Source organism: Peromyscus leucopus, chromosome 7 (genome assembly GCF_004664715.2).
Source record: "Peromyscus leucopus breed LL Stock chromosome 7, UCI_PerLeu_2.1, whole genome shotgun sequence".
Lineage (NCBI taxonomy): Eukaryota > Metazoa > Chordata > Mammalia > Rodentia > Cricetidae > Peromyscus > Peromyscus leucopus.
The window spans coordinates 91946014-91973575 of NC_051069.1; the positions used below are offsets into that span (position 1 = coordinate 91946014).

The 27562-nt window shown below is 40.9% G+C and overlaps 1 protein-coding gene across 1 annotated transcript in view; it reads left to right on the forward strand.

Annotated features, from left to right (window-relative positions):
* The window catches only part of Topbp1 (DNA topoisomerase II binding protein 1), a 53606-nt gene extending 28885 nt beyond the window's left edge, over positions 1-24721 (forward strand). Inside the window, 15 exon segments of the mRNA XM_028869920.2 lie at positions 4900-5073; positions 5164-5273; positions 6455-6578; positions 7539-7685; positions 7786-7888; positions 10083-10275; positions 11990-12167; positions 12170-12215; positions 12953-13104; positions 13336-13447; positions 14985-15148; positions 15883-16020; positions 17846-17935; positions 18115-18276; positions 23967-24721. Of these exon segments, the coding sequence (XP_028725753.2) occupies positions 4900-5073; positions 5164-5273; positions 6455-6578; positions 7539-7685; positions 7786-7888; positions 10083-10275; positions 11990-12167; positions 12170-12215; positions 12953-13104; positions 13336-13447; positions 14985-15148; positions 15883-16020; positions 17846-17935; positions 18115-18276; positions 23967-24101 (2028 nt within the window). The 3' untranslated portion in view covers positions 24102-24721.
* The last annotated feature ends 2841 nt before the right edge of the window (positions 24722-27562 follow it).

A 27562-nucleotide genomic window follows, 5' to 3' on the forward strand; every position in this document is an offset into this window, starting at 1 on the left:
ATCATACTGGCTTTCACTCTGAAGCAATCATTCTTCCAGTCCATGAACATACCTTTGGTGGGGAATATTCTTGTTTTTCATTTTAAGTTACCACATATTGATGAGTTTCAGTCTTTACTCTGCTTTGTGTGTTTGAAATGTTCGCTGTCATTTTTGAAGCTTTGCAAAGTTTTGGTAGGATCTTTTTTTGGTAGATTTCCTTAGAGTGGGTGTGAGTAGTTCTTGCTTTTGAACATTGAGAACTTTTGTGGCATTGATTCTTTAATATACTGTTTGAATCAACTTTTCTGGTCTGCAGTTTTCCCTTGAGTTTCCTGAGCATGCTGCTCTGTTCTACCATGTATGTCTGTTTGGCTGTGTGTGTGTGTGTGTGTGTGTGTGTGTGTGTGTGTGTGTGTGTGTCTATAGTTTTCAATAATTTTTTTATTTTAATTAAAATATTGCCTGCTTCTTTTCTACCTTCTAGTCCCTCCCATATTTATTCCTTCTAACTCTTCCCGTGTTCCTCCCTCATTCCTTCTCACGTTGGTGGACTCTTTTTATTATTTTACACACACATACAAACACACAGAGAGATATTTTACACATAAATAGAACCTGCTGAGTCCTTTAGTATTGCTTGTGTGTGTATAATTTCAGGGCTGACCACTTGGTGTTAGACTATCACTTAGAGGACTCATCTCTGGGAAAATTAAATCTCCCTCTTTCAGCAGTCAGTTGCCTGTAGTTATCTGTCTAGGAGTGGGGCCCCCCTGAGATCCCTCCCACATTGGTTATCTACTTAAAGATTTATTTATTTATCTATTTATTTATTTATTTATTTATTTATTTTGTATGCAGTATTCTTCCTGCCCCAGCAGACCAGAAGAGGGCACCAGATCTCATTACAGATGGTTGTGAGCCACCATGTGGTTGCTGGGAATTGAATACAGGACCTCTGGAAGAGCAGTCGGTGCTCTTAACCATTGAGCCATCTCTCCAGCCCCTGCTTATCTATTTATGTTGTGGTTTTTAGGTCTTGTAATGTTAGGCAGCCATGTTGCTGAAGTAACATGGATGTAGCTCTTTGTTGTTTCTAGGAGACTCATGCTCTCATCAGACTTCTTTCTTTGTCCTTTGACTCTTTTTTTGTTTTGTTTTGTTTTGTTTTCCAAGGCAGGGTTTCTCTGTGTAGCTTTGTGCCTTTCCTGGATCTCGCTCTGTAGACCAGGCTGGCCTCAAACTCACAAAGATCCACCAGCCTCTAAATAAAAATAAGTTTATTAAGGTACACAATATTTTGGGGAACACAGTACCACCACATTTCCTCTCTTTTTGTCTAAAATTAAAGAAAGCTTATAACTAATACAAGAAAAACTATCCAATAAGTATATACCATATATACAGCCAAAAATTACATTAATAATGTCTAGTCCATTAACATTTGACAGATTCAGATAAAAAACTCCATTATATATATTAACGATGTCCAGTCCAGTAACATCTGATAAACTCAGACCAAAATTTTTTCATTACTTATCTTATTTAAAACAAGTAGTTCCTTTTTAAAAGTATATTCTGTAATCTCCCTTTTTTATCTTATTATATCCATATTCTCTCTTTTTGCTTTTCATAATACATTCAGGCGTGTGCCACCACCGCCTTTGACTCTTATGATCTTTCCTTTCTCTTTTCCATGAGGTTCCCTGAGCCTTGGGACTTGGTACACCAGGATCACCTGATCCCTGCATTTTGACCACTCGTGGTTTTCTGTAAAGGTCTCCATCTGTTGCAAGAGAAATGTCTTTGATGAGGGTTTCTGTAGGTATAGTTAGATCTTTAGAAGGTAGTTGGGAGTTGTGCTGGTCTAGTGAAGTGGCTGTGACAGGTTCTTCTCTAGGATCCACGGCCTCACCAGCCCTAGGTAGTGGACTAGATTCCTAGTGTCAGGCATCTTTGCTGTGGAGTGGGCCTGAGTCCAGCTTTCGTTGTTGGACTTCCGAGATACAGATGCAGCTCTGGCATCTTTAGGGATGTCTTGATATGCGGGTCACAGCTGGGGAGGACTATTGACTACTTCCCTCTCTTGGCAACTGCGTAGCACTTTCTGGTACTATGAAAGCTAGACTTCAGAAGGGAGGCTTTGACGTCAGATCTAGCTCAAATGTTCTGAGTCCTGAGAATTACGTGGTGTCTTCAGCAGTGGGGAATTAACTTCAACCTCTAGGAGGCAACCAAGGGCAATAACAATAGCATGCAGTGTATGTATGTTTTTTATAATTTCAGTATCCTGAACACTTCAAAGGCTCCTTTTGTTCTTATATGTTCCAAATGGCATGCAAAGTTAGTTGTGTACTAGTTAAAGATCGTTAATGAAAATAATTCATTTATTGGCATAGTTTAAATAAATTTTGTTGTATTTATAAATTACTATGCTGATAGTATATGTGCATAGTAACATAAAAGAAAATGAGCAAGCCACCTGAGTGGTGGTAGCTTTCCCTCAGAGGACTGTGGGGTGCTTGGGAACAGGATGTGTCTTACGGTTTTTTGTTTGTTTTGTTTTTCTGTTATATTCTATTAAAAAAGATGCCAGGCGGTGGTGGTGCACGCCTTTAATCCCAGCACTCGGGAGGCAGAGGGAGGCAGAGGCAGGCGGATCTTTGTGAGTTCGAGGCCAGCCTGGGCTGCCAAGTGAGTTCCAGGAAAGGCACAAAGCTACACAGAGAAACCCTGTCTCGAAAAACCAAAAAAAAAAAAAGAAAAGAAAAGAAAAGAAACACAAATTAACCCAACTGCTTACTTGAATTATAAAAGTAACACGATTTCAGTATGAAAAGAAGCAACTGTATATAGATCTGACAGTAGTAACAAATTGTAATAAGCGCTGTATACAGGCATCATACAGAGAATGAGGCACCATGCCTGGCCCACAGAACAAGACTATTTTAATATCTTAAAATCTGATTTTTTTTTCTTTAAAATCATTAATGAAAAAGATTTTCAAGTCCAGATTAATACCTTGCTAGCCTAGCATCAATAAGCTACATTGAACACCAGAATTCTATAGATAGAGCATTGTGTAAACTGTAACTTTCCTTTTCATTTTTTGTTTGTTTGTTTGTTTGTTTGTTTGTTTGTTTGAGTCAGGGTCTCATGTAGCTCAGACTGGCCTCAGTGTTAGTATGCGGTTAAGGATGACCTTGAATTTCTGATCCGTGTGCCTCCATCTCCTGAGTACTGTGGTCATAGGTGTTGATCACTTGATGTGTGTGATGCTGGAGTATGTGTCCAGGACTCTGTGCATGCTAGGTCACTCTCCCACCTGAGCTGTGTCCCAGCACAAAGCATAAGCATTGTGTTAATAAGCTGCCATTGTGAAGCTACCTGATAACTAGCTAGTAAATCCTTACTCTTTGGCTCTTTGGTTAGTCCCGTCTGTAGCTGAGGCTTTCCCACTCATTCCTTCTCTCCTCTAGTGTGTCTGAATTTCTGAATTAGTTTCAGAGATGTATGGATCTGTCAAAGCTTAGAGTTGAGGTGGCAGGTGGTAAATCCTCTCCATGGACTGTTCACGTCTCCGCATGGCATCTTTTATTTGATCTGGGTGTTAAAGTTTTTGAACTCACATTCCGGAACACTTTTGTGATTCACATCTTTTGTGATCTTTTCTTTTTGACATGTGCCACTTTTTGTTACCCACATTTACAGGAGAAGGAATGTTCTCAAGAACTTGGTTTCGAACATGTGTCTCTTTGTGTTCAGTCATGCAGCATGTGTCTCTTTGTGTTCAGTCATGCAGTCCTTGGTATCAGCGTGAGGCTGATAAGAGCGGCTTCCTCCACTGTAGTCTGCAGAAATCCCAGATGAGAGCATTGGTCTGTTCTAGAGCTATCACCACCCATTGTCATGAAGTCCTGTTAGAGGACTTTCCTCCGTGGTGCTCAGGAGCACCTGTCTGTAAAGGTTTTAGCCTCCGGTGCAGTCCTGGTTGTCATCCATCTCTGTTGGCTGTTTGGTTGAGAAGGAACCAGTTCCTGCATGGAGCTCTCCATGTCTAGTTCTTGGCCTCCCCTCCCTCTGAGCCTATATTTTATACCTTTGAAGATTTTTTTGTTCTTGGCTCATTCTGACTTTTTTTACCCCCTTGAGACAGGGTCTCATTGTATAGCTCTGGCTGTCCTGGAACTCTGTAGACCAAGCTGGCCTTGAACTCACAGAGATCCGCCTGCCTCTACCTCCCAAGTGCAGAGATTAAAGGTTATGCACCATCACCACCCCAGCTTCATTCTGACTTTTTACCTAGTCTTGAAATTAGTTTCTTTCTTGACCATCCTAGCTTACTTGTTTCCTTCTGTGTTCTTTTTGGTTTGGAGTTCTGTATGTAATTGCAATTTTAATTCTTAAGTAAATGTGGCATGCATTACTGAAAAGGTAAGTAAGTTTAATGATTTTATTTATCTGTTCTTAAAACATTTATTTTTGTGTGGATAGTTATTTTACTTGCATGTATGTCTATGCGCCCCACATGAATACCTGGTAACCACAAATCCAGAGGGTGTCTGATCCTGGAACTGGTATTACAGTTGTAAACCACCATGCTGATGCTGAGGGTTGAACCCAGTCTTCTGGAAAGGCCACCAATGCTCTTAACTGCTGAGCCATCTCTCCAGCTCCTTCTTCGGTGCTTGGTGAAAAATATGGGATTTTTCTTTGTAGTATAAAAATAGAAATGACAGTTGATTGTTTTAATTTTGGGGAGAAAAAGAGTAGGTCAAAGATAATCTCAGTTGATTGTTTTAATTTGGGGGAGAAAAAGAATAGGTCAAAGATAATCTCTTTCCTCTCTTCTTTCTTTTGCTCTTATTTCCTTTTCTTTCTCTTTCGTTGTTTCTTCCTTTTTCCTGTCCCTAAACACAGGATGCACTTGCAGCCTTGGAGACCCCAAGAGCTGCCACCCAGAAGAGGAAACTGAGTTCACCACTCTCTGAAGTCATCGTCAGAAACTTGAAAGTTGCCTTGGCAAATAGTTCCCGAAACACCAGCACTCTTTCTGCCAGCCCTCAGCCGAAGGGTGACGACCATTTGGAGGAGGTAGACTTGGTTTTCTCATTAAGTGGAAGATGTCACTAATGCATGTCAAAGAATCATAACTGATCTCTTCCTTTATTTCTCCATGTGCAGGTAGAGACTCCACAGCCACTTGACAAAGTTGTGGTGTGTGTGAGTAAAAAGCTCAGTAAGAAACAGAGTGAACTAAATGGGGTCGCAGCCTCACTGGGAGCAGAGTATAGGTAGGCACAACTTTATGTTGGTGGTGCCAGCTGCAGCTCAGAGGGAACCCAAAGCCTTGTCTTCCCTTACAAGGAAGTCTTGGTTTTGCTTGCTTGTGTATGCTGTCTAATAAAACCTCTCCAATTTCATTTAGCATAGCCTTTGAAAATACTCCCCATATAACAATTCATTCTTATATTTTACACAACTAACACATATTTGTGAAGCTGTTTTGTGTTAGTATTCTGGAAGCTTGTGATCCATGAATGATCAGCATAGTTGAATGGAGTTCTTACCTTCATAGAGTTTAGTCAGTACATCTGGGACTGACTGAATTCATTCATTCATTCTTTCATTCCTTTTTTTTATTTTTTTGGTTTTTCAAGACAGGGTTTCTCTGTGGCTTTGGCTGTCCTGGATCTCGATCTGTAGAGCAGGCTGCCCTTGTACTCACAGAGATCTGCCTGCCTCTGCCTCCTGAGAGGCGTGCGCCACCACCGCCTGGCTTGAATTTATTTCTATCTTAATGATTTTCTGTGAGTATTACTGACTACTGTAGCAAGCCCTCCTAGAGTAAGATGCCCATTTAAAATATTTTAGTTTGTTTTAAATTTTTAAAAATATGTATCTTGGCAGGGTATGGTGGTATACTCCCATTAATCCCAGCACTTGAGAGACAGGAGCAGGTTAATCTCTGAGGGTGTGCATAGTGAGTTCTAGGATACTCAGGACTACAGAATGAGATCCTGTCTCCAGTGTTTCTTAAGAGACATAGTCTCAGGCTATGGTAGAGTTCTTGCCTAGCATACACAGAGACCTGGACTCAGTTCTCAACACAGAGACACTTTGTGATGGAGCAAATAGGGTGGTAGCCAGTGCCTGGACAATGATTTAAGTGCTTTAAGTTTCATTAATTTGAAAATACTTTTTGTTATAATTAAAAAGTGATACACATTATAAAAGAAAGTGGAAGAATTTTTAAAAGTATAAAGAAGATAGTACTATTTTGAAAGTGTTCTTCTATCATCTTCCTACACTGTATACCTGAAAATGGAATCATTGACATTTGTCAGGTTGCAAAACCAGCCATTTTACTATTCTTGCCTATCCTCTAGTTCTTGGAGTTTTGTGTGTCAAGAGTATTCTGTTTAGAGCGGACTGCTATTTACCTTAGTCCTTTTGCCATATTTGGTTGTTTCAGGTGGAGTTTTGATGAGTCAGTGACTCATTTCATTTATCAGGGTCGGACAAATGATAGTAATCGAGAATATAAATCTGCAAAAGAAAGAGGGGTGCATATTGTTTCCGAGCATTGGCTTTTAGAGGTAAGAAGTGCTTTTTCCCCCCTTCCTGGTTGATTGAAAATGTACGAACATTTCAGAGCACAAGCCAGTTTCAGTGAATGCCAATAGGTTGCTGTTGTTGGGTTCCTGTGGCAGCCGACAGGAAGTGCCCCTCGGTGTCTGGGAGGTGAGAGAGAGATGGCAGGAAGGGTCAGATTCTGTGCTCCCTTCCAGGACACACCCCATGGGGTCTGTTGGACACCGTGTGGACTCTGCTTATAACATAAGGGCCTTTGGGGACTCCCCAAGATCTGAGCTATACATAGGTCATGCCGTGAGCATTATATTTCTTTAGCTTCAGAACGTAAGATCTTTATTGCTTAAATATTTGCCAAATTTTAAGGGAATACTTTTAATCTGATTCCTTTCTCTACTGAAAATTATATGAAGAGTGAATAAAATAAATGGCTTGGAAGGTAAAGGCTCTAACCACCAAGCATGACTACCTAAATTTGGTTCCTGGGATCCACACAGTGGAAAGAGAACCAACTCCCACAGGGTATCCCTGACTTCCACATTTCACATGTGCACCACCCCTCCCTTCTTCCACAACATAAATAGAAATATAATTTTAAGATTATATGAAAACAAAAGATGAAAAAATGTATATTTGAGGAGAGTTGATTTAGCATGCTGATATGTTCTTTTGGTAGTGATTGATACCTTGCTAAATACAGAGGCAGAATTAAGAGTTTATACTTTAGTGGGCATTACGTTTTAAAAGTTTGGGTGATTTGTTAACTATGTAGTTGTTTGATTTATTACTATGTGTGCATGGGCGTGTGTGGAGGTAATTCCACTCCTTCCACTTTATGTGGTTCCGGGGAGTGAATTAGGTCACCAGATTAATGGGGTGAGGATGTTTCCTGCTCAGTCATCTCCCAGGTCCCAGTTTTTTATTTACGCGTAAACTGCTTTCTAAAACTTGCACTTGTATTTCAGTGTGCTCAAGAGTATAAGCATCTTCCTGAATCTCTGTATCCACACACTTACAATCCCAAAATGAGCCTGGACATCAGTACGGTGCAAGGTGGCCGGCTCTGTACTAGCCGGGTACCCTCAGCTGTCTCTGCTTCCAAGGACGATGAGGTAGGTAGTGTGGAGAGTGCCCCTCCTAAGCTGGAAATAGACCGCTGTGAAATTATGCAGTGACTTTGTTTGAGAAATTATAATTTTTCTCTTTGAATAGCCAGATCATTTGTCTGTAGAAGAAAATGAGACAAACAACGTGGCCACGAATAACGAAGAATCGGCACTGTTGAATGGGGATGGAAGAATTGACTGTAAAGGAGGTAAGACACTTTTTCACTTTTTGCCCCCTCTACTCCCCAGAGTTCCTCTGTGGAGCCCTGGCAATCCTGGAACTATATAAGATCAGGCTGGCCTTGAACACAGAGGTCCATTTGCCTGTCTCTGCCTCTTGAGTGCCCACAGCAATCTTCACATTTTACTTTTGAGAACATTTGTTTTGACTTAGAGCCCCAGCTGCATTTGCCACTAATAAGAAAGCTGGGTTGGCCTTTTAGTTTTGATTCCAGACACTGACTTCTCTAGTTCAGGAGCCCTGGAGAGGCGCCTCCTTGCAGTCCAAGGCAGCTGTTAAGTGTAGCCACGTGCAGCTTCATGTCAGTGATAAGCTGTGTGCTCACTGGAGTAGCGCTTTGAATTCCATCCAAGAATTTTCTCTTTGCATTTATAGCTTGACCGCGAAAGAGGCATGCTTTGACCTAAGTTAGCTTTCATGCATACCTTTGTCACTCAGCTTAGTCATTGCTAGCTTTACTTTAGAGGTCGACAGGAGTGTGTGACTATTCTTTACACTTGAACACTTAAGCCATTGTAGGATATTAGTTGAACTAATTTTACTATTATTGTTTCTTGGGGATTGAGGAGGTCCCGGGAATGAGAGAAGATGGGGAGTAACAAGTCAGAGCATACACACAGCATTTAAGTGTGGCATTTGTACAGGTATGGTTCACACAGTAGTGACATCTCTGGTCACTGGTCACGGGTGACCACACAGATAGAATTATTAGGAAGAGTTGGACAATGGTTAATACCTAGTTACCACAGCCTTCAGTTTGCTAAAAAAAAAAAAAAATAATAATAATAATGTTTTGTTTTCTGTTGCTATAAAACAGTACCTCGAACTGGAACTGGGTAATCTAGAAGGAAAGGAGACAGTTTTTCTCAACTAGCCTTAGAGAATGAAATCTAAGCTTGATCCATTTGGACTCTGGTGAAGAGCTTCTGGCTACATCACATGGCAGGAGTATTTATCAGCAAGTGGGCGAGAGTCATTACATGGAAAGACTGGAAGCAAGTTAGACAGGCTTTCTCTTGTCACAGCAGCTCACATCAGAGCTAGCCTGAGCTCCCTGAAAACTACATTAATCGATTGTGGGGCGGTGTTCCTAATGATCCAGCCACCTTACACTAGGCTTCGTCTCTTAAGGGTTCTACCCACTACACCACACCACCCACCAAGCTTCAACCCACACATGTTAGGGTGTGAACTCAAGCTATAGAACAGTATTTGTGAAGTGTGACAATGCAAGATGTGTCTGCATAGGAGCTGCTCCAGTCTGTCTTAGCTTTAATTGGTAATGTAGTATGTGGCACACAATCTGCCCTACTTTATTTTACTGTCCTTTCTTAATTGGCATTGCTTGGTTATTTTGAAATTTTTGGTAATTCAGATAGTGCTGCACTGATTACCTTACTTAGATGTGTATGTTCTCTTTTAACATATTACTCTGGCTTCTCCTTAGCCATCCTGCCCTACTAGAATTTTCCTTCTGACTTGCTATTCCATTCTCTTCATTCCAAAAATAGTTGGTGTCTAATTCAGTGTCTAGTCCATAATGAAAAGGAAAGATGAATATGTTGTGGTCTGTGTTTTCATACATTAGTGAAAGCTTGGCTAGTGCTTTACAGCAGTAATCCCAGGACTTGAGGCAGAGGCAGGAGGGGAGTTCAAGGCCAGCCTGAGCTGTGTGGCAAGACCCCGTCCCCAAAGCAAATAAGCAAGTAGAGCTATTGAAGACAGTCAGGTACAAACAGATGACTTTGTGAGTCTCAGTGTAGTTTGCACAGTGAGAAAGTGTCAGAAGTAAGCAGGCAGCTCTTCAAAGGGACTGATAGTATTCCTCCAAGGGAGTCCTCATTGTTTCAGCTACAGTCCTCATGGCTGTGGTTCGTAACATTTCTAGCCGTACATTCCTACATAAGTATTCAGTAAATATCAACAGATTTTTTTGTTCAACCAAATTTAGACCAAATAGTATAAGATCTAATTGACAAGAGAAGTTTATAATGGGGTATGGTGATGCATGTAACCTCTGCACTCTAAAGACAGGAGCAGAATGATCACAAGTTGAGTCCCTGACTATACACTGGGAGCCTCGATTTAAAAACCAGCAAGGGGGAGAGAGGAGCAGGGGCAGATGTGTCTTGACTGATAATGACTCCTATATTTGTTCCAAGTTCTGACACAGACCTTGGAGATGAGAGAAAACTTCCAGAAGCAGTTGCAAGAGATCATGTCAGCAACCTGCATCGTGAAGACGCAGGCACAGAAGACTAGCCTGTCAAGAAGCAGTTGTAACAGTGCTTCTTCAACTCCTGACAGTGCTCGCTCTGCTCGGAGTGGCCGGAGTCGAGTCCTGGAGGCACTCAGGTTTGTGCTTGTCAGGCAGGGGTGGCTAGAGGGGATGAAAGCTCTTGATTGAGGAGGCACCTGGTCACTTAGCTTGGCGGGCTAGGCTAGTTGGGTTTGTTTGTTACTTTTTGAAATAAAGCAGAAGTTTAGAAGACCAGTGAACGGTGTATGTTGGGGTTTTATTTAGCTCAGACAGTGTGCGTTCTGCCCGGGGTTATCTTTGTTTTCATCCTCTGCTAACTGGGTGCTCCTGTCTGCTCGCTTAGGCAGTTGTGAAACTCTCTCTTTGAGGTTATGATTTTGGGGTCCACTTTTCCATTTGAAGTACACTCAGTGGGCAGTCAGTCCTGTTCCTTAGTGCTCGCCCTGAACACTCAGGGTGTACAGAGTCCTTAGGTTTAAACATGTATTATGAGTGTGTGATGTATGTGCATGGTGATGCATGCATAATCCCAGCACATGGAAGCTAGAGGGAGGAAGATCAGGAGTCCAGGATCATCCTTTACTACAGAGCAAGTGGGGGCCAACCTGGGATACATACCTATATTTAAAAAAAAAATTTAAATGCAATTATTAAACCTAGTAACTCCAGTTTTCTAAACATTACCATGTTTTGCTAACTTAAAGAATTAAAACAATCCCATTTTTAAATGCAGCAGTTTTTAGAATAAAAAAAAATGATATTGATTTTTTTAAAATATAAATATATAGACAGTCACTTTAAAGTTCCAGTAGAGGGGGCTGGAGAGATGGCTTGGTTAAGATCACTGGCTGTTCCTACAGAGGACCTGGGTTCAGTTCCCACCACCCACATGGCAGCTCACAATTGCCTATAACTACCTCCATAGGTTCTGACACTGTCATACAGACATACATGCAAGCAAAACACCAATACACATAAAATAAAAATGAAATAGAGCCAGGCAGTGATGACGCATGCCTTTAAGCCTAGAGGCAGGCAGATCTCTGAGTTCGAGACTGGCCTGGTCTACAGAGCGACTTCCAGGAGAGCAAGGGCTACATAGAGAGACTCTGTCTCAAAAAAAACAAGATAAATAAATAAAAGTAAATAATAAATCATTTTTTAAAATTTCCAGTAGAAATATTTTGAAAATAAATTAGCTGGATGTGCTGGTGCATGCTGTGCTGGCTAGGTTTGTGTAAACTTGGCTCAGGCTAGGGTCATCTAGGAAGAGGAGACCTCGTTTGAGAAGATGCCTCCGTCACATTGGCATGTCGGTGACTCTGTGGAACAGCTTGATTAATGATTGATGGGGGAGAGCCCATCTCACTGTGGCGCTACCTCCACTGGGCAGGTGCTTCTGGGTTGTATGATAAAGCAAACTGAGCAAACCATAAAAAGCAAGCCAGTAAGCAGCACTCCTCTCTGGTCTCTGCCTCAGTTCCTGCCTCCAGGTTCTGGTTTGAGTGACTTCTTTTAGTGATGGGCTACAACTGTGAGCTGAAATAAACCCTTTCCTTGCCAGGTTACTCTTGGTCATGGTGTCTTATCACAGTAGTGAAGGCAAACTAGGATGCATGCCTATAATCGTAGCGCTGGAGGTAGAAGCAGGATCACCTCAAGTTAAAGCTATACTCTCCATTAAGAGACCCTGTAGCAAAAAAAGATCTCCTAGATTGATTCATTTAACTAATACGCATCTGTACTACTCACCGATTTTATGCACTTGGATTCAGTAGTGACTGTTCAATGGTCTTTTTTATTCCTTAGGCAGTCTCGACAGATAGTGCCTGACATCAACACAGAACCCTCCCAGAACGAGCAGATTATTTGGGATGACCCAACAGCAAGGGAGGAGAGAGCAAGGCTGGCCAGCAACTTGCAGTGGCCTAGCTACCCCACACAGTATTCTGAGCTTCAGGTTGACATTAAAAAACTGGATGATTCTCTCCTCCTCCTCGAGAGCCTGTGTACCATTCAGAAATTGCTGAGCAGGGTAATCAGAAAAACCTGTTTGTTTGTTCTATATGCATGTTAACCCCTTAAAGACACTGTGGTTCCCTGTATTGCACATGCAAATGAAAGCAACTTTAGTACTGTATCAGTCAATTGAGAAATATTTTTTGATCTTCAAATGTAGAAATTTAGGATCAGCCATTTTACAAACATGACTCACACAGCACTTCTTCTCAGCCTCTTTTCTGTTAAGTAGTGTTTGGTTTTCCTCCCTGTAACTCATTTTTATTTGACTCTCTGAATTCCACCCAGCTTATAATGTGTTTGTTCTTTGGCTTTTGTGAACTTCCTGGATTCTTTTTTTTTTTTTTTTTGGTCATTTCTTCACACTGGGTGGTCAGTGGTCATCTTCCTGTGCTGGATAAAAAGAAGGGTTCACAAAACCCAGATAATACATATGCCCTTTCAGAGTTATTTAGTTGCATTTATTTTTAACTTGGAGAAGTTGGCTACTCTATTCTACATGTATTGCTTGTTTTTGAGGCAGGGTTGCACTCGAGAAGGTCTCAAACCTGAGATTCTCCTGTCTCAGCCTCCCAAGTTGCTGGTGTCACTGGCAGACACCACCATGCCCCTCACCTCAGTCTGTTATACCTTTGCATTGCAGAGTTCATGGTTCATTTGATTTTGGCCAAGACAAATGAGAATATTCTAGAATTTGTTCTAAATTTTATTAGTACATTGTCTATCACACTGCCTTGTTTTCTTCACCCTCAGCCTTGTGTGTGACTGAAGCTCCAGAACACCCAGTGTCTGAAGAACCAGAAACTCCAGCAGCAGATAGGCGGCCTCTCTTCCCCGGGCCTGAGCCCCCCAGCATTGCTTTTCCCCTGCCCAAGGCACCTGGGCCTCCACAGCCTGCAGACAAGGTGTGCTAATCCTGGCCAGGGTGGCGGGGACTTTGGCTATCAGTGCCCTGGAGTAGGACTTTGTTCTCTGCTAGACTCATCACTATTGAAAACGGGATTTCTTGGATTGAATTACAGCTTGTATGTTTGGTACCTTAGAAGCATGACTAAAATGTCACTGTAAAATAGCAGTTCCTGAAAGTAGTTTTAAAGTTAAGTTTTTTTTTCTAAAATAAAACTATTGCATTCTAGATTGAAACAATGGAGGAGAGTCAAGAAAAACTTAAAAAACAGTATGTATTCCAGATGTCATCACTGAATTCTCAAGAGAGGATTGATTACTGTCACCTGATTAAAAAACTAGGTACCAGTATTTTACATTTGTTTGAAAATTTTTTTCTTCTGGTATTTTGCTTTAAAATATACTATTATTACAACTTACTGGAATACGATGCAGTCAGATTTCTATCGTATGTAATGGGGAGATGTTGAAAAAAGAACATGGGTAACTTATTTAAGCCCACACATTGAGTCAGTATTAGGGTTTTGATTTCATAAAGATCTAATCTACATCTACAGTTACTAGATCATGGAACCTAAGCATTGAAAGATTTAGCTGGGCCTGGTGACTTGAGTCTCCCAGCACTCAGAGAGTATCCCTTCGCAGTAACATTAGCCTTATTCCTAGCTGTCAGACTTTCCCTCTGACCCCTGGGAGAGGCAAGCTGGAAGACCTGATGTGTTGTAGCTGGGCTGCAGTAGGAACAGGAAGTGGGCCACCTGGGTTACACCACACTGTCTGGTAGCCTTATGTTAGGGAATAAGAAGAAATAGATGAAATCACCTTTAATTTAGTACATGAAAACTATCACTTAGCATTTAATCACATAAAACACCAGTGAAATGTTTTGCAGGGATTTTTGTTTTTTTTTTATTCCTTTGAAATAGCCCCCTGAATCTACCTACACTAGCCTTTTTAGATCGTTACTCTAAAAGACCTGGATCTCACAGCTTGACACAGCAAAAGAAACCATCAGAAATGACAGGGACGAGTGTGGGTGATCCCAGCAGCTGGGAGGGAGGCTGGAACAAGAGGACCTCAAGCTTGAGGCCACTGGGCTACACAGTGAGACCCTGTTTGAAAAGAGGGGGTAGAAAGTGCTGGAAAGATGGCTCTGGGTTAAGAGCACTGGCAGAGGACCAGGATTCTAGTCCCAGCACCCACATCTTATAACTCCAGTTCTAGGGGATCCAATGCCCTCTTCTGGCCTCCATAGGTACTGCACTTGTCTCCTATACAGTTAACTGTGCAGGCAAAACACCCATACACAAATAATACAAATAGGGTTTTTTTTTTTTTTTTTCCTTTTAAGTAAAGAATGGGACTGGGGGTAGTGTGGTGCAGTGTAGAATACTTGGTACATGCATATGAAGCCCTGAATTTCAAGTGTACATGAGTTAGCACTGGAATTTTGATCCTTATAAAACCTTAATCCACATTTCAAATCACTAAGTCATGGTATGCTAAAAGCAGGGATGAGAGGTGATAATTTTTTTTTTGGGGGGGGGGGGTCGAGACATGGTTTCTCTGTGTAGCTTTGCGCATTTCCTGGAACTCGCTTTGTAGACTGGGCTGGTCTTGAACTCACAGGGATCCGCCTGGCTCTGCCTCCGAGTGCTGGGATTAAAGGCATGCGCCACCACTGCCCTGCTGAGAGGTGATAATTTAAAGTGAATGTTACTTTTACATTATATGTCAACTTTTTTTTTTTAAGTTGTTCATCTTATATAAGTAATTTTTAAGCATAGTTGAGATGACATGATTTTCTAGAAAAATGGTAAGAAACCTAGTGAAGTAGAGGTTTTTCCTATGTGTTCACAAAATGTTTTCTCTACACAAGGTGGATCAGTGATTGAGAAGCAGTGCTCAGACCCCAACTGCACACACATGGTTGTGGGGTACCCATTGCGCAATGAGAAGTACTTGGCCTCCATGGCAGCTGGCAAGTGGGTGCTTCATCGCTCCTACCTGGAAGCTTGCAGGACAGCTGGGTGCTTTGTGCAGGTGTGTATTCACATTCCTAGGCAGGCTTGTTCCCTTGTAAATGTCCGAAGAGATCCCTGCTCATACACTTACCATGCAGGTCATCTAAATGACCACATGTGGTCAGCTACATTACACCAGCTGTGTAAGGATCTCAGTAACAAAACAGAGTTTACAGACTCAGGTTGCTTTATTCACATTCCTTTTTCTTAAATTTGTCAGTGTTTTTTCTTGAAATGATACTAACATGAGAAGATTTCAAGATACCTCATTGTAAGCTTTTTTTTTTTTTTTTTTTTTTTTTTTTTTTTTTTTTACTGTTAGCTCCTTTTGTGTTGAACTAATTGTTGCAAACAGGCCAGCACAGTAGTATCTACCTTGTAGTTTCTGAAGCTTCCAATCTGAGTTCCTTGGGAACTGCCTCTGTTCACGTCTCCTCTGACTGTGCTCCCATAAAGCCAAGTATCCTGAATAGTACTAAGTTGCCATACAGCTGTCTGGCCAAGGGGTGTGATGCTGGGAAATGAATTTCTGGTTTTAATTAAAAGCCAACTGTACTTGATTCTTAACATAAAACCAAATGAATCTGTATTATTTCCTGTGTGTTTACAAAATGTTCAGTGTTCTCTGTATCTAACAGTTGAACATACAGCTTTGATCTTAATAGACTGAAGGCTTCTTAGGGCCAGAAACCTGTGCCTAGCACAGTGCTCTCTGTTAGAGGAACCCAGAAGTTCACTGGCCTGATTTTCTAGGAAGAAGACTATGAATGGGGAAGTAGCTCCATACTTGATGCTCTCACAGACGTCACTGAGCACCAGCAAAAACTAGCACTTGCAGCAATGAGGTGGAGGAAAAGAATCCAGCAGAGACAAGAATCAGGCATTGTTGAGGTATAAACATATATAATTATATGGTGATTACATAGATACTACAAAGAGGATTCAGTATTATGACTTGTTTTAAAGAGAATATGCTTGACCAAGTAATTCTGATTATCTTTTATATATCCTTAATTGATATGTTTATTGTGCATTCTATATTAAGCTAAAATTTGTGTTGTAGCTGTATGGGTGCTACATGCTTTTAACTCCAGCACTTGGGAGGAAGAGGCAGGAGGATGTCTGTGAATTCCAGGACATCCAGGGCTCTGTGGAGAGATCCTGTCTCAAAAAACAAGAATATTGTGTTGTACAGTAAGATATGGGTCTTCTAAAGGTAACTTGTCTTTTCAGGGTGTAGCATCAGGAGTTCTAAGCTGGATCCACAGACTGTCCCAAAGGAGTCTGAGACCCAAAGTGTAGGAGTAGGGAAATTATGTCCTTTTTAAAAACAAATCGCTAATTGAAAGCTAGCATTCCTTTAATTAAATCTAGGCAACAAATCACAAGACTATTAATAGTTACGATTTTATTTTTTTTTTTAGTTACCATACAAGATCATGAATTCTGTAAAGAATTTTTACGTGTGTGTGTGTGTGTGTGTGTGTGTGTGTGTGTGTGTGTATAGTTATTTTAGTTTGCCCATTTTTACCCTCTTACTGTCCCCATTACCCTACCCCCATCCCTGTCTTGCTGGTCCCTTTTCTCTTCCCTACATAGTCCCTCTTCTGCTTTTATGTCCTATATTTCATTTCTTAACCTTAAAGTTTTTAAAATTTTGACTTCACGTACAGAGAAAACATATTGTTTGTCCTTGGTCTGACTTACTTAAGTGATGTTCTCCAGTTCTATCCATTTCCCTGTGGATGACATGGTTCCATTCTTTTTTATGGCTAAATAATCATCCTCTATTACATGTTTTGTGTGTTATAGGACAGCATTCCCTTAAGCAGTATGTAGGGTTCCTTTTCCCCATCTTTGCCAGTGTTTCTTGTTAGTATTTTCACCCATTTTGGCTAGGGTGAGATAGAATCGCAGTTAAATTTGATTTTCATTTTCCTGATGGCTAAAACGCTTAAACAATTTTTCAAGTATTTATTGCCCACATATATTTTCTTTATGTATATGAGGAGGTCAGAAGGGTGTCAGACCCCCTGGAGCTAGTTATAGGCAGTTCTGAACTGCCTGTGTTGATGCTGGGAATCAAACCCTGGTCCCCTGTAAGAACAATATGCTCTTAACCACTAAGCCATCTCTTCAGCCCTTCATTTGTATTTATTTTGAGAACTTTAGTTCGTTCCATTTGCCTGTTGACTAATTTGAGGTGGTTTTTTGTTTGGTTTATTGACATTAAGTCCTGTAATCCTAGCACTTGGGAGACAGAAGATCAGTTCAGAGGCAGCCTCAGCTACATTGGGACTGAAAATTAGCCCAAGTTATATGAAACCTTGTCTTTTTTTTTTTTTTTAAGAGAAAAAAGAAAAAAGCTAATGGGCTAGAGAGATGGCTGGGGTAAGAGCACCTCCTATTTTTCTAGTGGACTCAAGTTTGATTCCCACCACCCACAAGGTGACTCACAGTCATCTGTAAATCTAGTCCCAGAGGATCCGACACCCTCTCCAGACCTCTGCAGGCACTGCACGCAAGTGATACGAAGTGTTTTTTTACATATGTATATACATGCGTATGTACATACATACAGAACACTCATACACATTAAAAAAACTAACAAAAAGTTACTTATTGACATTAAACAAGTGAAGATAAATTTATGCCTCTGTATTTTGAATTGTTTAGTATATTAAAATTACATGTACCTTTTTTTTTTTTTTAATAGGGAGCATTTAGTGGCTGGAAGGTTATTTTACGTGTTGATCGGCCCCGAGAAGCCGGGTTTAAGCGTCTTCTTCAGGCAGGAGGAGCAGAGGTTTGTTCTGGATTAGTTTACTGCTGTCCTGGGGGCAGGTTTGCACAGAACTTGTCCAGCAAAGTTTCTATGATGTCTCCAGTTCCTTCTGCCTTTGGAGGGCAGTCCTTGAGTGCATACTATACAGCTGACCCACTGTGGAGCAGGAGGGACTTAAGATGCTTCTCATTTTTCATTAGGTGCTACCTGGTCATCCAGTTCCTTTATTTAATGAGGCCACACATCTTTTTTGTGACTTCAATAAACTGAAGCCTGATGACTGCAGAGTTTTCATGGCAGAGGCTGCTGCCCAGAACATGGCCTGCTTGAAAACAGAATATATCGCTGATTATCTCATGCTGGTTTGTCACATTCTCTTCTCACCTTCATTGATTGTCATTGTTGTTGTTATTTGTGGGGGCAGGGTTGGCACATGTGTGCCAGGCTGAGGATAACTTGCAGGAATTGCTTCTCTCCTACCATGTAGGTTCAGAGGATTAAACCCAGATCATCAGGCTGGTGGCAAGTGCCTGTACTTGCTGGGTCATTTTGCTGGCCCCACACTTCCTTATTTCCAGAGATTGCTTCTATCTGTAGATAAATAGCCACACATCAAATCCTGGCTTGCTGCTAATTGAATTGATAGTCTAATCTCTATTCAACCCTTTCTACATTTGACCTGTGTCAACATTATTAGCATGAAATTTAAATATGACAAGTTAATGAAAATCTGAGTAACTTTAAAAAGTTTTCCAAGTTCTTTAAAATATTGGGCTTATAAAGAAAGCAGAGAGGCTAGAGAGGTGGCTCAGAAATGAGAGAACTGGCTTCCGAAGAACTCAGACTTGGTTCCCAGCAGTAACAGAGGCTCACCCTGTCCCGCTTCAGACGTCATCTGTCTAGTTTTATGAATGAAAAGAATCTACTAGTACAATTTGTTTTAAATGGTAAAAAGTTGAATGAATTGATTCTATTTATTTTTAAGGTTTTTTTTTTTAGCGTGAGCACATGCATGCACACTCGTGTGTGTGTGTGTGTGTGTGTGTGTGTGTATGTATATGTATGTACACGTACATTTATGCATATGTGCAGCTGTCCATACAGTTCAGAAGACAGAGTTTCATCTCCCAGATCTGGAGTTATAGGTGGCTGTGAGCTGCCCAGTGTGGGTGCTGAAAATCAAACTCGGGTCTCTGCAAGAACATTATGTGCTCTTAATGAGCCATCTCTCCAGCCACAAATGAGTAAATTTTAAACAATATACTTGCTTCCTAGGTCTAAAGTTAACATTTACTTGCACAGTTAACATTTTAATAATCTGCTTTATTACATCAGTTCCTTTTTCTCATTTTTTATGCATTTCAGAGCTGCAGAAATAGAACATGCATTTCCTCAAACACTTAGCATGCATATCATTCGCTGGAATCCAGTATTTATTGTTCTCTTAGAAGAGCTATTGTACAGTGAAATTTGTAGATCACAGTTCATTATGTGAGTCAGTTTCCTGATAGATGAGTTAGCAAACCCTTTCAGTATCCAGAACATGACCATATCTCAGCAAGCATTCTCTGTTCCAGCCCCACAGCAATAAGCTTATTTTATTTGTCCCCAGAATATATTAATCTTGCCTGTTTGAGAGCTTCATGTATGTGCCATTAGAGAACATGTACTGTTTTGTAGCAGGCTTCACTTGGCATAGTGTTCAGGTGATGGTGTATATTGATGGCTCATCCCTTTTTATCACAGAACATTCTGTCTGATTAGAGTACCTGGACAACTTCCCTTTGGGTTTTTTGATAAAAGTACTGAATACATACAGGTCTCTGTAGGGTGTACTTTTCCAATAAGCAGTAATACTTATTGGAAATAAGCAAGAATAAGTCCTAGGTTATATGTATACATTTAGTTTATGTGATTAGGCTGGCCTTAAATTTGCAGGACATCTGCTTCTGCCTCCTAGTACTAGGATTACATGGTATTCATTATTAGGCCTTTTCTAGAAGAGATTTGGTGCTACTTTACACCACCATGTAGTTTTACAGTCATTTGACTTTTAGCCATCTGGTAGGGTTATAGTGGAGTAGCACCATGCCTTTTAAAGAATCAGTCTTTTCATCTCTCTTGTTCTCTCGTCTCTCCGTCTTAAAACAGTTATCCTGACTTGGCCCTGCCAAGTTTTGGGATTACAAGCATGCATGTATCACTATGCTTGGCTTAAATTTCTATCTCTTGGTAAATACCTGTTGTAAAATGATTGTATATTTCGTATCCTGCCTTTTTCTCAAGGTACCAATTTATTCTCTAGTATTCTTCTTCTAAAGTTTTTACAATTTTAGCTTTTACTATTTTGTTTTACCTTATTTTGTGTGCACACGTGTATGGGTGTTGTCAGAGGCCAGAAGAGGGTTAGAGGGTATCTTATCCCCAGGAGCTGGAGTTACAGGTAGTTGTAAGCTGTCTGATGGGGGAACCAAATGCTGGTCCTCTGCAAGAACAGTGAGTGCTCGTACCCTTCAGCTGTCTCACCAGCCCCATAGCTTCTGTTTGCCTGTGACCTATCCCAAATTAATTGTCCTTTGTGCAAGGAGCTAGAATTTCCCCCATATAAATAGATGTTCACTATTTGTTGAATAAATCTTCATTGCTTCAAAGGGGGCTTTGGCACTTGAATTTTACAAAAAAATCCACACCTGGCTGGAGAATTATGTCTTAAAGCACCCTCTACCTGATGTTCACATAGCCACCTTAGAGCTCTTTTCACTATAGAAAGTCTTCAGCATGTGATGTTATATTTAAAATGAACTTGCACTTTTTCTTTGCGCACCCCCTCTAGTCTGCTTGGAATAGATATACTAATGTACATAAAACCTAAAATTCTTGCACAGTAATCTGCTTTATAGCCCCCACAATACATTATTTCTCTCTCTCTCTCTCTCTCTCTCTCTCTCTCTCTCTGTGTGTGTGTGTGTGTGTGTGTGTGTGTGTGTGTGTAAGTGTAAGAGAGAAAAAGATGGGGAATAATTAATTGCAGGACCTTCATACGTGCTGAGCTCATGTTGTACCATTGAGCTACATCTCCATCCTGCAGTATTTATTTTACCCTTAGCAACTACTGATGTTATGTTCTATAATTCCTGTAGTCATATGTAATACTGTATCAATGAAATCCATAGTTTGTCTTTGGGCGTGTTGACACAAGCCTGTAATTCTGTCAAGATGGAGACTGGGGCAGGAAGATGAGAGTTAAAGGCCATCATGACTACTAGCAAGTTTAGGCCAGCCTGAGCTACACAGTGAGGGCCTGTCTCAAATCAGGCAAGTGAACAGAACACATTGAGTATAATATGTATCTTTTGGGATTGTCTTTTTCATCCTGCAAACTTTCAGGAATTCTCTCCAGGCTGCTGCTTTTGTCCTTTGTTACCAGGGCAAATGAAGTTTGGGTTTCTGTTGAGGCATTTTATGAAGAGAGTTTGTGGTTTGTTTTCTGTGACTGAGTTTTCATTTCACTGCAATTATGCATTTAAGTGCCTGAATGCTTTTCATTAAGTGCTTCTTTTAAATTTCTTGATACTATTTTAGTTAGAATTTAGACATTTGAGTTCTACAACTAGTGTTTGGAAGGTAGACACATAATTTCTTGTAGCCCAGGCTAGCCTTAAACTCACTGTGTAGCTGAGAATGACCTTGAATTTCTCAGTACTGGGATTATAGGTACACAGCACCAGGCTTAGTTGGCAGTTCTTGGGATCAAACTCCCTGTATGCTAAGCAAGCACTACAGCCCAGCCCCAGCCCACATTTCCCACTTTTCATTGAGTTACTTTTTTACTATTGAACCTTGAAGATGTTTGACCTTAGATAATAGCTCTTGCTGGATTTGTGGGTTTTGCTGTTCTTTGTGGTTTCCCCTCCCAGTCTGTAGCCTCTTTATTCTCTTAGGGTCTGTGGCAGAGAAATAGTTTTATATTGTATAAGCAGGTCTGACTTAAACATCATTTTATGGATTGTTGGCATTGTTGGTCCTTTACCTAGCTAGCTTTAGACCTTAGGGCCATTTTCCCTTCTGGAAGTCTTTTTTTGTTTGTTTGTTTGTTTTTATGTACAAGTGCTCTGTCTGCCTGTACGCTGCATTACAGAAGAGGGTGTCAGATCCCATTATAGATGGTTGTGAGCTATCATGTGACTGCTGGGAATTGAATTTAAGATCTCTGGAAGAGCAGCAAGTGCTCTTAACCACTGAGCCATCTCTCCAGCCCACTTCTGAAAGTCTTAACAGTTTCGTGCTTATGATTAATTTCAAGCTAATTTGCTTTCTGATATTTGAATCAGAAAAGTAGAGAATATTCCTCTACAAATGCCGTTGTTCTTAGCCCTGTATGTTGGAAGAACTGTCTTTTGTCTGTAGATTCGTGTGTACCTTTGTGAGGATTCAGTTGGGTGTATTTTGAGGGACAGCATGTAGATTGTGTGCCAGTGATGTGTCTTCCCTCTGGTAACATATTTTTGGATGCTGGGACATCATTAGTAAACCTGCTACAAGCTCTCAGTACTTTTTCAGGGTCCTTGTAGTTATTTTACTTTTCCCTTTTCTAAAGCTCTGCCTTTTACATGCATCTAGGATAAGCTTGTTCACTTTTTTTCTTTTTTTTTTTAAGGCTAGGCATTGGCGTTAGCATCACTGTGATTGGTGGTTTTGATTTATGGAACAGTGGGTGGATGTGGCATCCAATTAGATCTCAGTTCTTCACTGCATTGGTGATTATGAGAATAGCTTGTCAGTTTTAGATATACACCTGACTTTCAGTTGCACTGTGTAGTCTAGGTTAGCCTCTAGGCTCTGCTTAAGTATTTTTTTCTTCAGCATGGGCTGTTGTTTTAGTCACATCCTAGATATCATATGTAAATTGTAGAGACTGTAGATCCTGGCAATTTCCTTCAAAGAATACTGTTTATCTGCTTGCATTTACTTAGCAACCACAACAGAAGCAGCTGAACTGTCAGTTCACGCTTGAGGTTTAATTCATGTCTCCTTAGCACATACATGGTTTAGAGGCCAAGCAAAGATCTAACTGGACTCCATAGACTGTTTAGTTGTGGTTTCCAGCCTTGGCTTTTTTTTTTTTTTTTTGGGGGGGGGGAGTGTCTCAATCTTGATTTCTGTGGGACTGTATTATTTTCCTGTCCGGTTCTTCAAGCCATTAGAATTTTAGCCAACCTGTGTCACACAGACTAAAAACAACAAAGATGTGGAAATTAACCAGTACAAGTTTTCTAGGTATGAACTACAATATATCTGTATCATTTGCTTGATTCATTCTCCAGCATCTGACAGTTACTGCTTTTAATTATATTTTTGTTAGAATTTAACATTGCTACCAGAGGAATGATTCAATCAAAAGGCAGTTACTGGGGCTAGGACCTGCCTCAGTTGGCACAAGGACTCGAGTTCACTTTCCAGAATCCAAAAAGGCAAGCATGGTGACTCTTGCTTGTAATCTTAGCACTGGAAAGGTAGACATAGACTCAGTTCCATGCCAGTGAGTGGCTATCTCAAAAGGTGGGTTTGGTATGATGGTTCAGACCTTCCATCCTGACATTCAGGCAAAAGTCTTCCATCCTGGGACACAAAGTGCATTCTAGGTCAACTTGGCCTACGGAGACCTTGTCTTCTTTGCTTCTAAGGTTGTGGTGGGAAGGCTTGGTTATTTTCTGGTGTTTTATTTTTGGGAATGTCTTTGGTAGTCAGGTAAAGAGGCTTTAATGTCCTTGTTACCTGCTAGTTATTTGACAATGGTTCTCAGCCCTTCACACTTTAGTAAAGGGGGATGGAAACGCCTATCTGGGAGTATAGAGAACCCCCCCCCCATTCAATCCATATTTTAACCTATGAAACATTTAGGATAGCTACACTTCACCTGAGCTTTGTCCCACAGGGACTGGCAAACCTTGAAAAATATGCCTCTTTTTTCTTATGAAAAAGCAGAGGAATGAAATCCATTGTTTCATTATCTACAAATTTGAAATCTGAAAATTTCCTTTTCCTATCCTAGGAATCGCCTCCTTGTGCAGATAATTACCGACTCTCAGAAGCTGCTTTACTCCAGAATAAAGAGTCTGGGCCTGGATTATCCCAGAAGAGGAGGGCTCCTGCAGAGAATGTCATCAAAAGGTCTCGAGTTCACTAGCGGTTTAGCCACCAAACAACAAATGTTTTCTAGTCTTAGAAAAGGTTATAGGCTGATGATAGTGTGCTTGCCTAGAATGCATGAGGCCCTGGGTTTGATCCCCAGCAACACAAAATGAGAATTTCAGTTACAACCTGAACATTGTTGTGATGGGTTTGTGTAGTAGTTTAAAGACATATCTGAAGGACTTTGCTTCAGAACATAATGGATCCTGGGAACTTGATGCTTTTAACACCTTTTGAATCACTGAATATTGACTGTTCTAATAAAAAGAACTTCACTAGCTTGTCAGGCCAAACTGAGTGCATAATTTTTCTTGTAAATATCTGAGGCTGTCATGGTAGTTTTAACATGGATTTTTTTTTTGGTTTCGAAATGTCTTAGTTCATAAAAGTGACAAAAGTTATCAATTGGGGTTATTTCACATTTCCCCTGATTTCTTTTATATATATATATATTCTTGCCATTTTACCTCTTTTTAACAGCCTAAGCATGGGGTTTAATAATGAAGCTGGGGCTTTAAACTTAAATGTGTATATATGTAAATGTGTATGTATAAACTTCTATGTTTACCAAATGTGAGCACCAAAACTTAGAAAATAAAAAAATAGCAACTCACACTGGTATTGTTTGTTCATTTAGCTCTGCTGAAGCAATAAGAGATTGCCAAGCTTACTTTAAAAACTGAAGCCAGCTTACTTTAAAAACTTTAAAAACCAGCATGAAGACCCAGGTTTAGCCCCCTAAAAACAGGTGTAGGGTCCTGGAATCTAAACAGGGATTCACTGGCTAGTCAGTCTAAACAAATAGTTCAGTGAAAGACCTTATCTCAGAAAGTAAGGTGGAGGGGGGCTCATAGCACTGTCTGCTCAGCACCTACATGGTGGCTTATAGTTATCTTTAGTCCCAGGAGATCCAATGAGCCTCTTCTGCTCCCACGGGGACCTGGAAGCACCCAAACATGCAGGCAAAAGAACCATATATATTAAAATAATAGTAAATGTATAACAACTTTGAATACAGTGGGGGGGGGAGGTAGGGAAATGGCCCAGGCTCAGCGGGTAAAGGTGATCACCACCAACCCTTGACAACCAAGTTTGATTCTCCAGAATCCACACAATAGAATCAACTCCCCCCAAGCTGTCTTCTGACTTCACGTGTGACACCCAGTGTAAATATTTTTAAAAAGCGGGGGAGCAGCGGCACACGCCTTCAATCCCAGCACTCGGGAGGCAGAACCAGGCGGATCTCTGTGAGTTGGAGGCCAGCCTGGTCTACAGAGCAAGATCCAGGACAGGCACCAAAACTACAGAGAAACCCTGTCTCGAGAGTGTTAGACGACGACACTTGATCAGTCTTTGGCTACCATATGCTCACACATACGTGCATAAGTATTTAAAACAAAACAAAACAGCTGAGGATGTACTTTAGTTGGTAGAGTGCTTATAGACAGGAAGCCTAGGTTCAGTCCACAGCACTGCATAAAACTAGGCATGGTGGCTCAGGCCTGTAATCTCAGCATTTGGAAGGAGGTAGTAGGATCAAAAGGCTCAGGGTCCTTGGCTACAGCAAGTTTGATGCCTGCCTGGGTTACATGAGATCTGGTCTTAAAACCACAATAAGAGGTAAGACAAAGCATTCTGCAATCACATCTCTCATAAGGTACTAAAAGCACAATTTAACACAAGGAATCTGGGTACCTTTCTTTTTAAAAATGCAAGGGCAATACAGGAGATGCCAAAGCCACTAAGGGGATCCTTCATACTGCCCAGGAGGGTTAGAATCACACTCCAAAACAAGCAATGGGAGAAGCAGAACCCTCACACACTGCTGGCAGGAATAAACACAGCCACTTAAAAAGGGTTCCATAGTTACTACTTGAACCTAGTGGTTTTATCTTAAGGTATGTACTCCCCCCCCCAAAAAAAAAAGGCTGAAAGCGTGCTGACACTAAAACTTGTACATGACAATTCATAGCAACACTGAAGCAGAGTGGAACAAGTTAGATGCCCACTAAGATACATGTTACATTCATACAACTGGCTTGCTTAGCAAGACAACTGACAGTACAACATTGATAGGCCTCAAAAGCATTTTAGTGAAATGCCAATCACAGAAGACCACCTGCTGTGGGATGTTCTCTATGCTGTGAATGTGTTGCTCTGATTGGTGGATAAATAAAATGCTGACTGGCCAGTAGCCAGGCAGGAAGTATAGGATGGCTTTCACCCCTGTATTTGGCTCTGTTTCTTAATAAGATTGTTTAGAAATTCATCTACAACCACCTATTAAACACCCTTGTTCATCTGAATACTCAGAAGAGAAAAACCCAGACTGCCTAAAGGGGTGAGCAATGACGCAGAAGGACACCTTATAGGTAAGGCATTCCTTTTGTGTTGAAATGCTTGGGAATGGAGAGATTAGGTGGGCACATGGCTTTGAGAAAACCAAGAACAACTTCAGCTGGGGAGTTGTCATGTTATATACCCATGGCTAGCTTGCAACAAACATGCTATGTAGATTAGTTTGGCCACAAAAATAGTACCTTCCTGCCCCTGTAAGCCAAGAGCTGAGGTTACAGATACAAGGCACTATACTCAGGTAGCATGTACAAGGTCAGGATTGCAAGGCAAGCCTTGGCAACAGAGCAAGCTTGAGGGTAGGCTATATTCATGAAAGCCTGTCTCTAAAAAGCCAATGGAAGCTAAAGCCTGCTTATAATCCTAGCTACTTAGAAGGTTGAGGGAGGAAAGATCTTGAGTTCAAAGCCCACCTTAGCTACACAGACACTATTTGCAGATAAAAAGGGCTGAGGATGTTGTATATAACCTGTTCGTAGAGTACTTTGCCTGGCATGTTTAGAGCCTTACGGGGCTATTTCCTATTTTAAGAACTGGAGGTCCATCAGTGGTTAAGAGCACTTGAGGCTCTTGCTGAGGACCAGATTTCAGTTCCCAGCACCCGCGAAGGGAGGTTCATGCCTGTAACTCCAGCTCTACGAGTCTAACTCCTTTTGTTGTCTACAGGCACCTATACACAAGTGGCATATATTCACAGGCATACATGAATTTCTTTAAAAAGATACAACCATGTACAAAGAGTAAATATAAATAGTAAATACAGATTCCATTGCCAAAAATGACTTACAATATACCTCAACTTAGAAATTTAAGACCATTATCTTGAAACTGCTGCTGCTTTGAAAGATATGCAAGGCTGGAGAAATGGAACATCAAGAACAAGCACTGGCTGCTCTGGACCCAGGTTTATTCTCAAACCTACATGGTGGCTAACAATCATTTGTTAACCCCAGTTCTAGGGAATCCAGTAACTTCGACTCCTCCAGTACCACTGAAACACACATTAAAAAAAAAAAAAAAAAAACTAAAGCTTTGCATAAGAAGCTCATAGAGCGCTCTGAAGTAAAACAGTTGCCAACACAAACATGAGGATCTGATTCT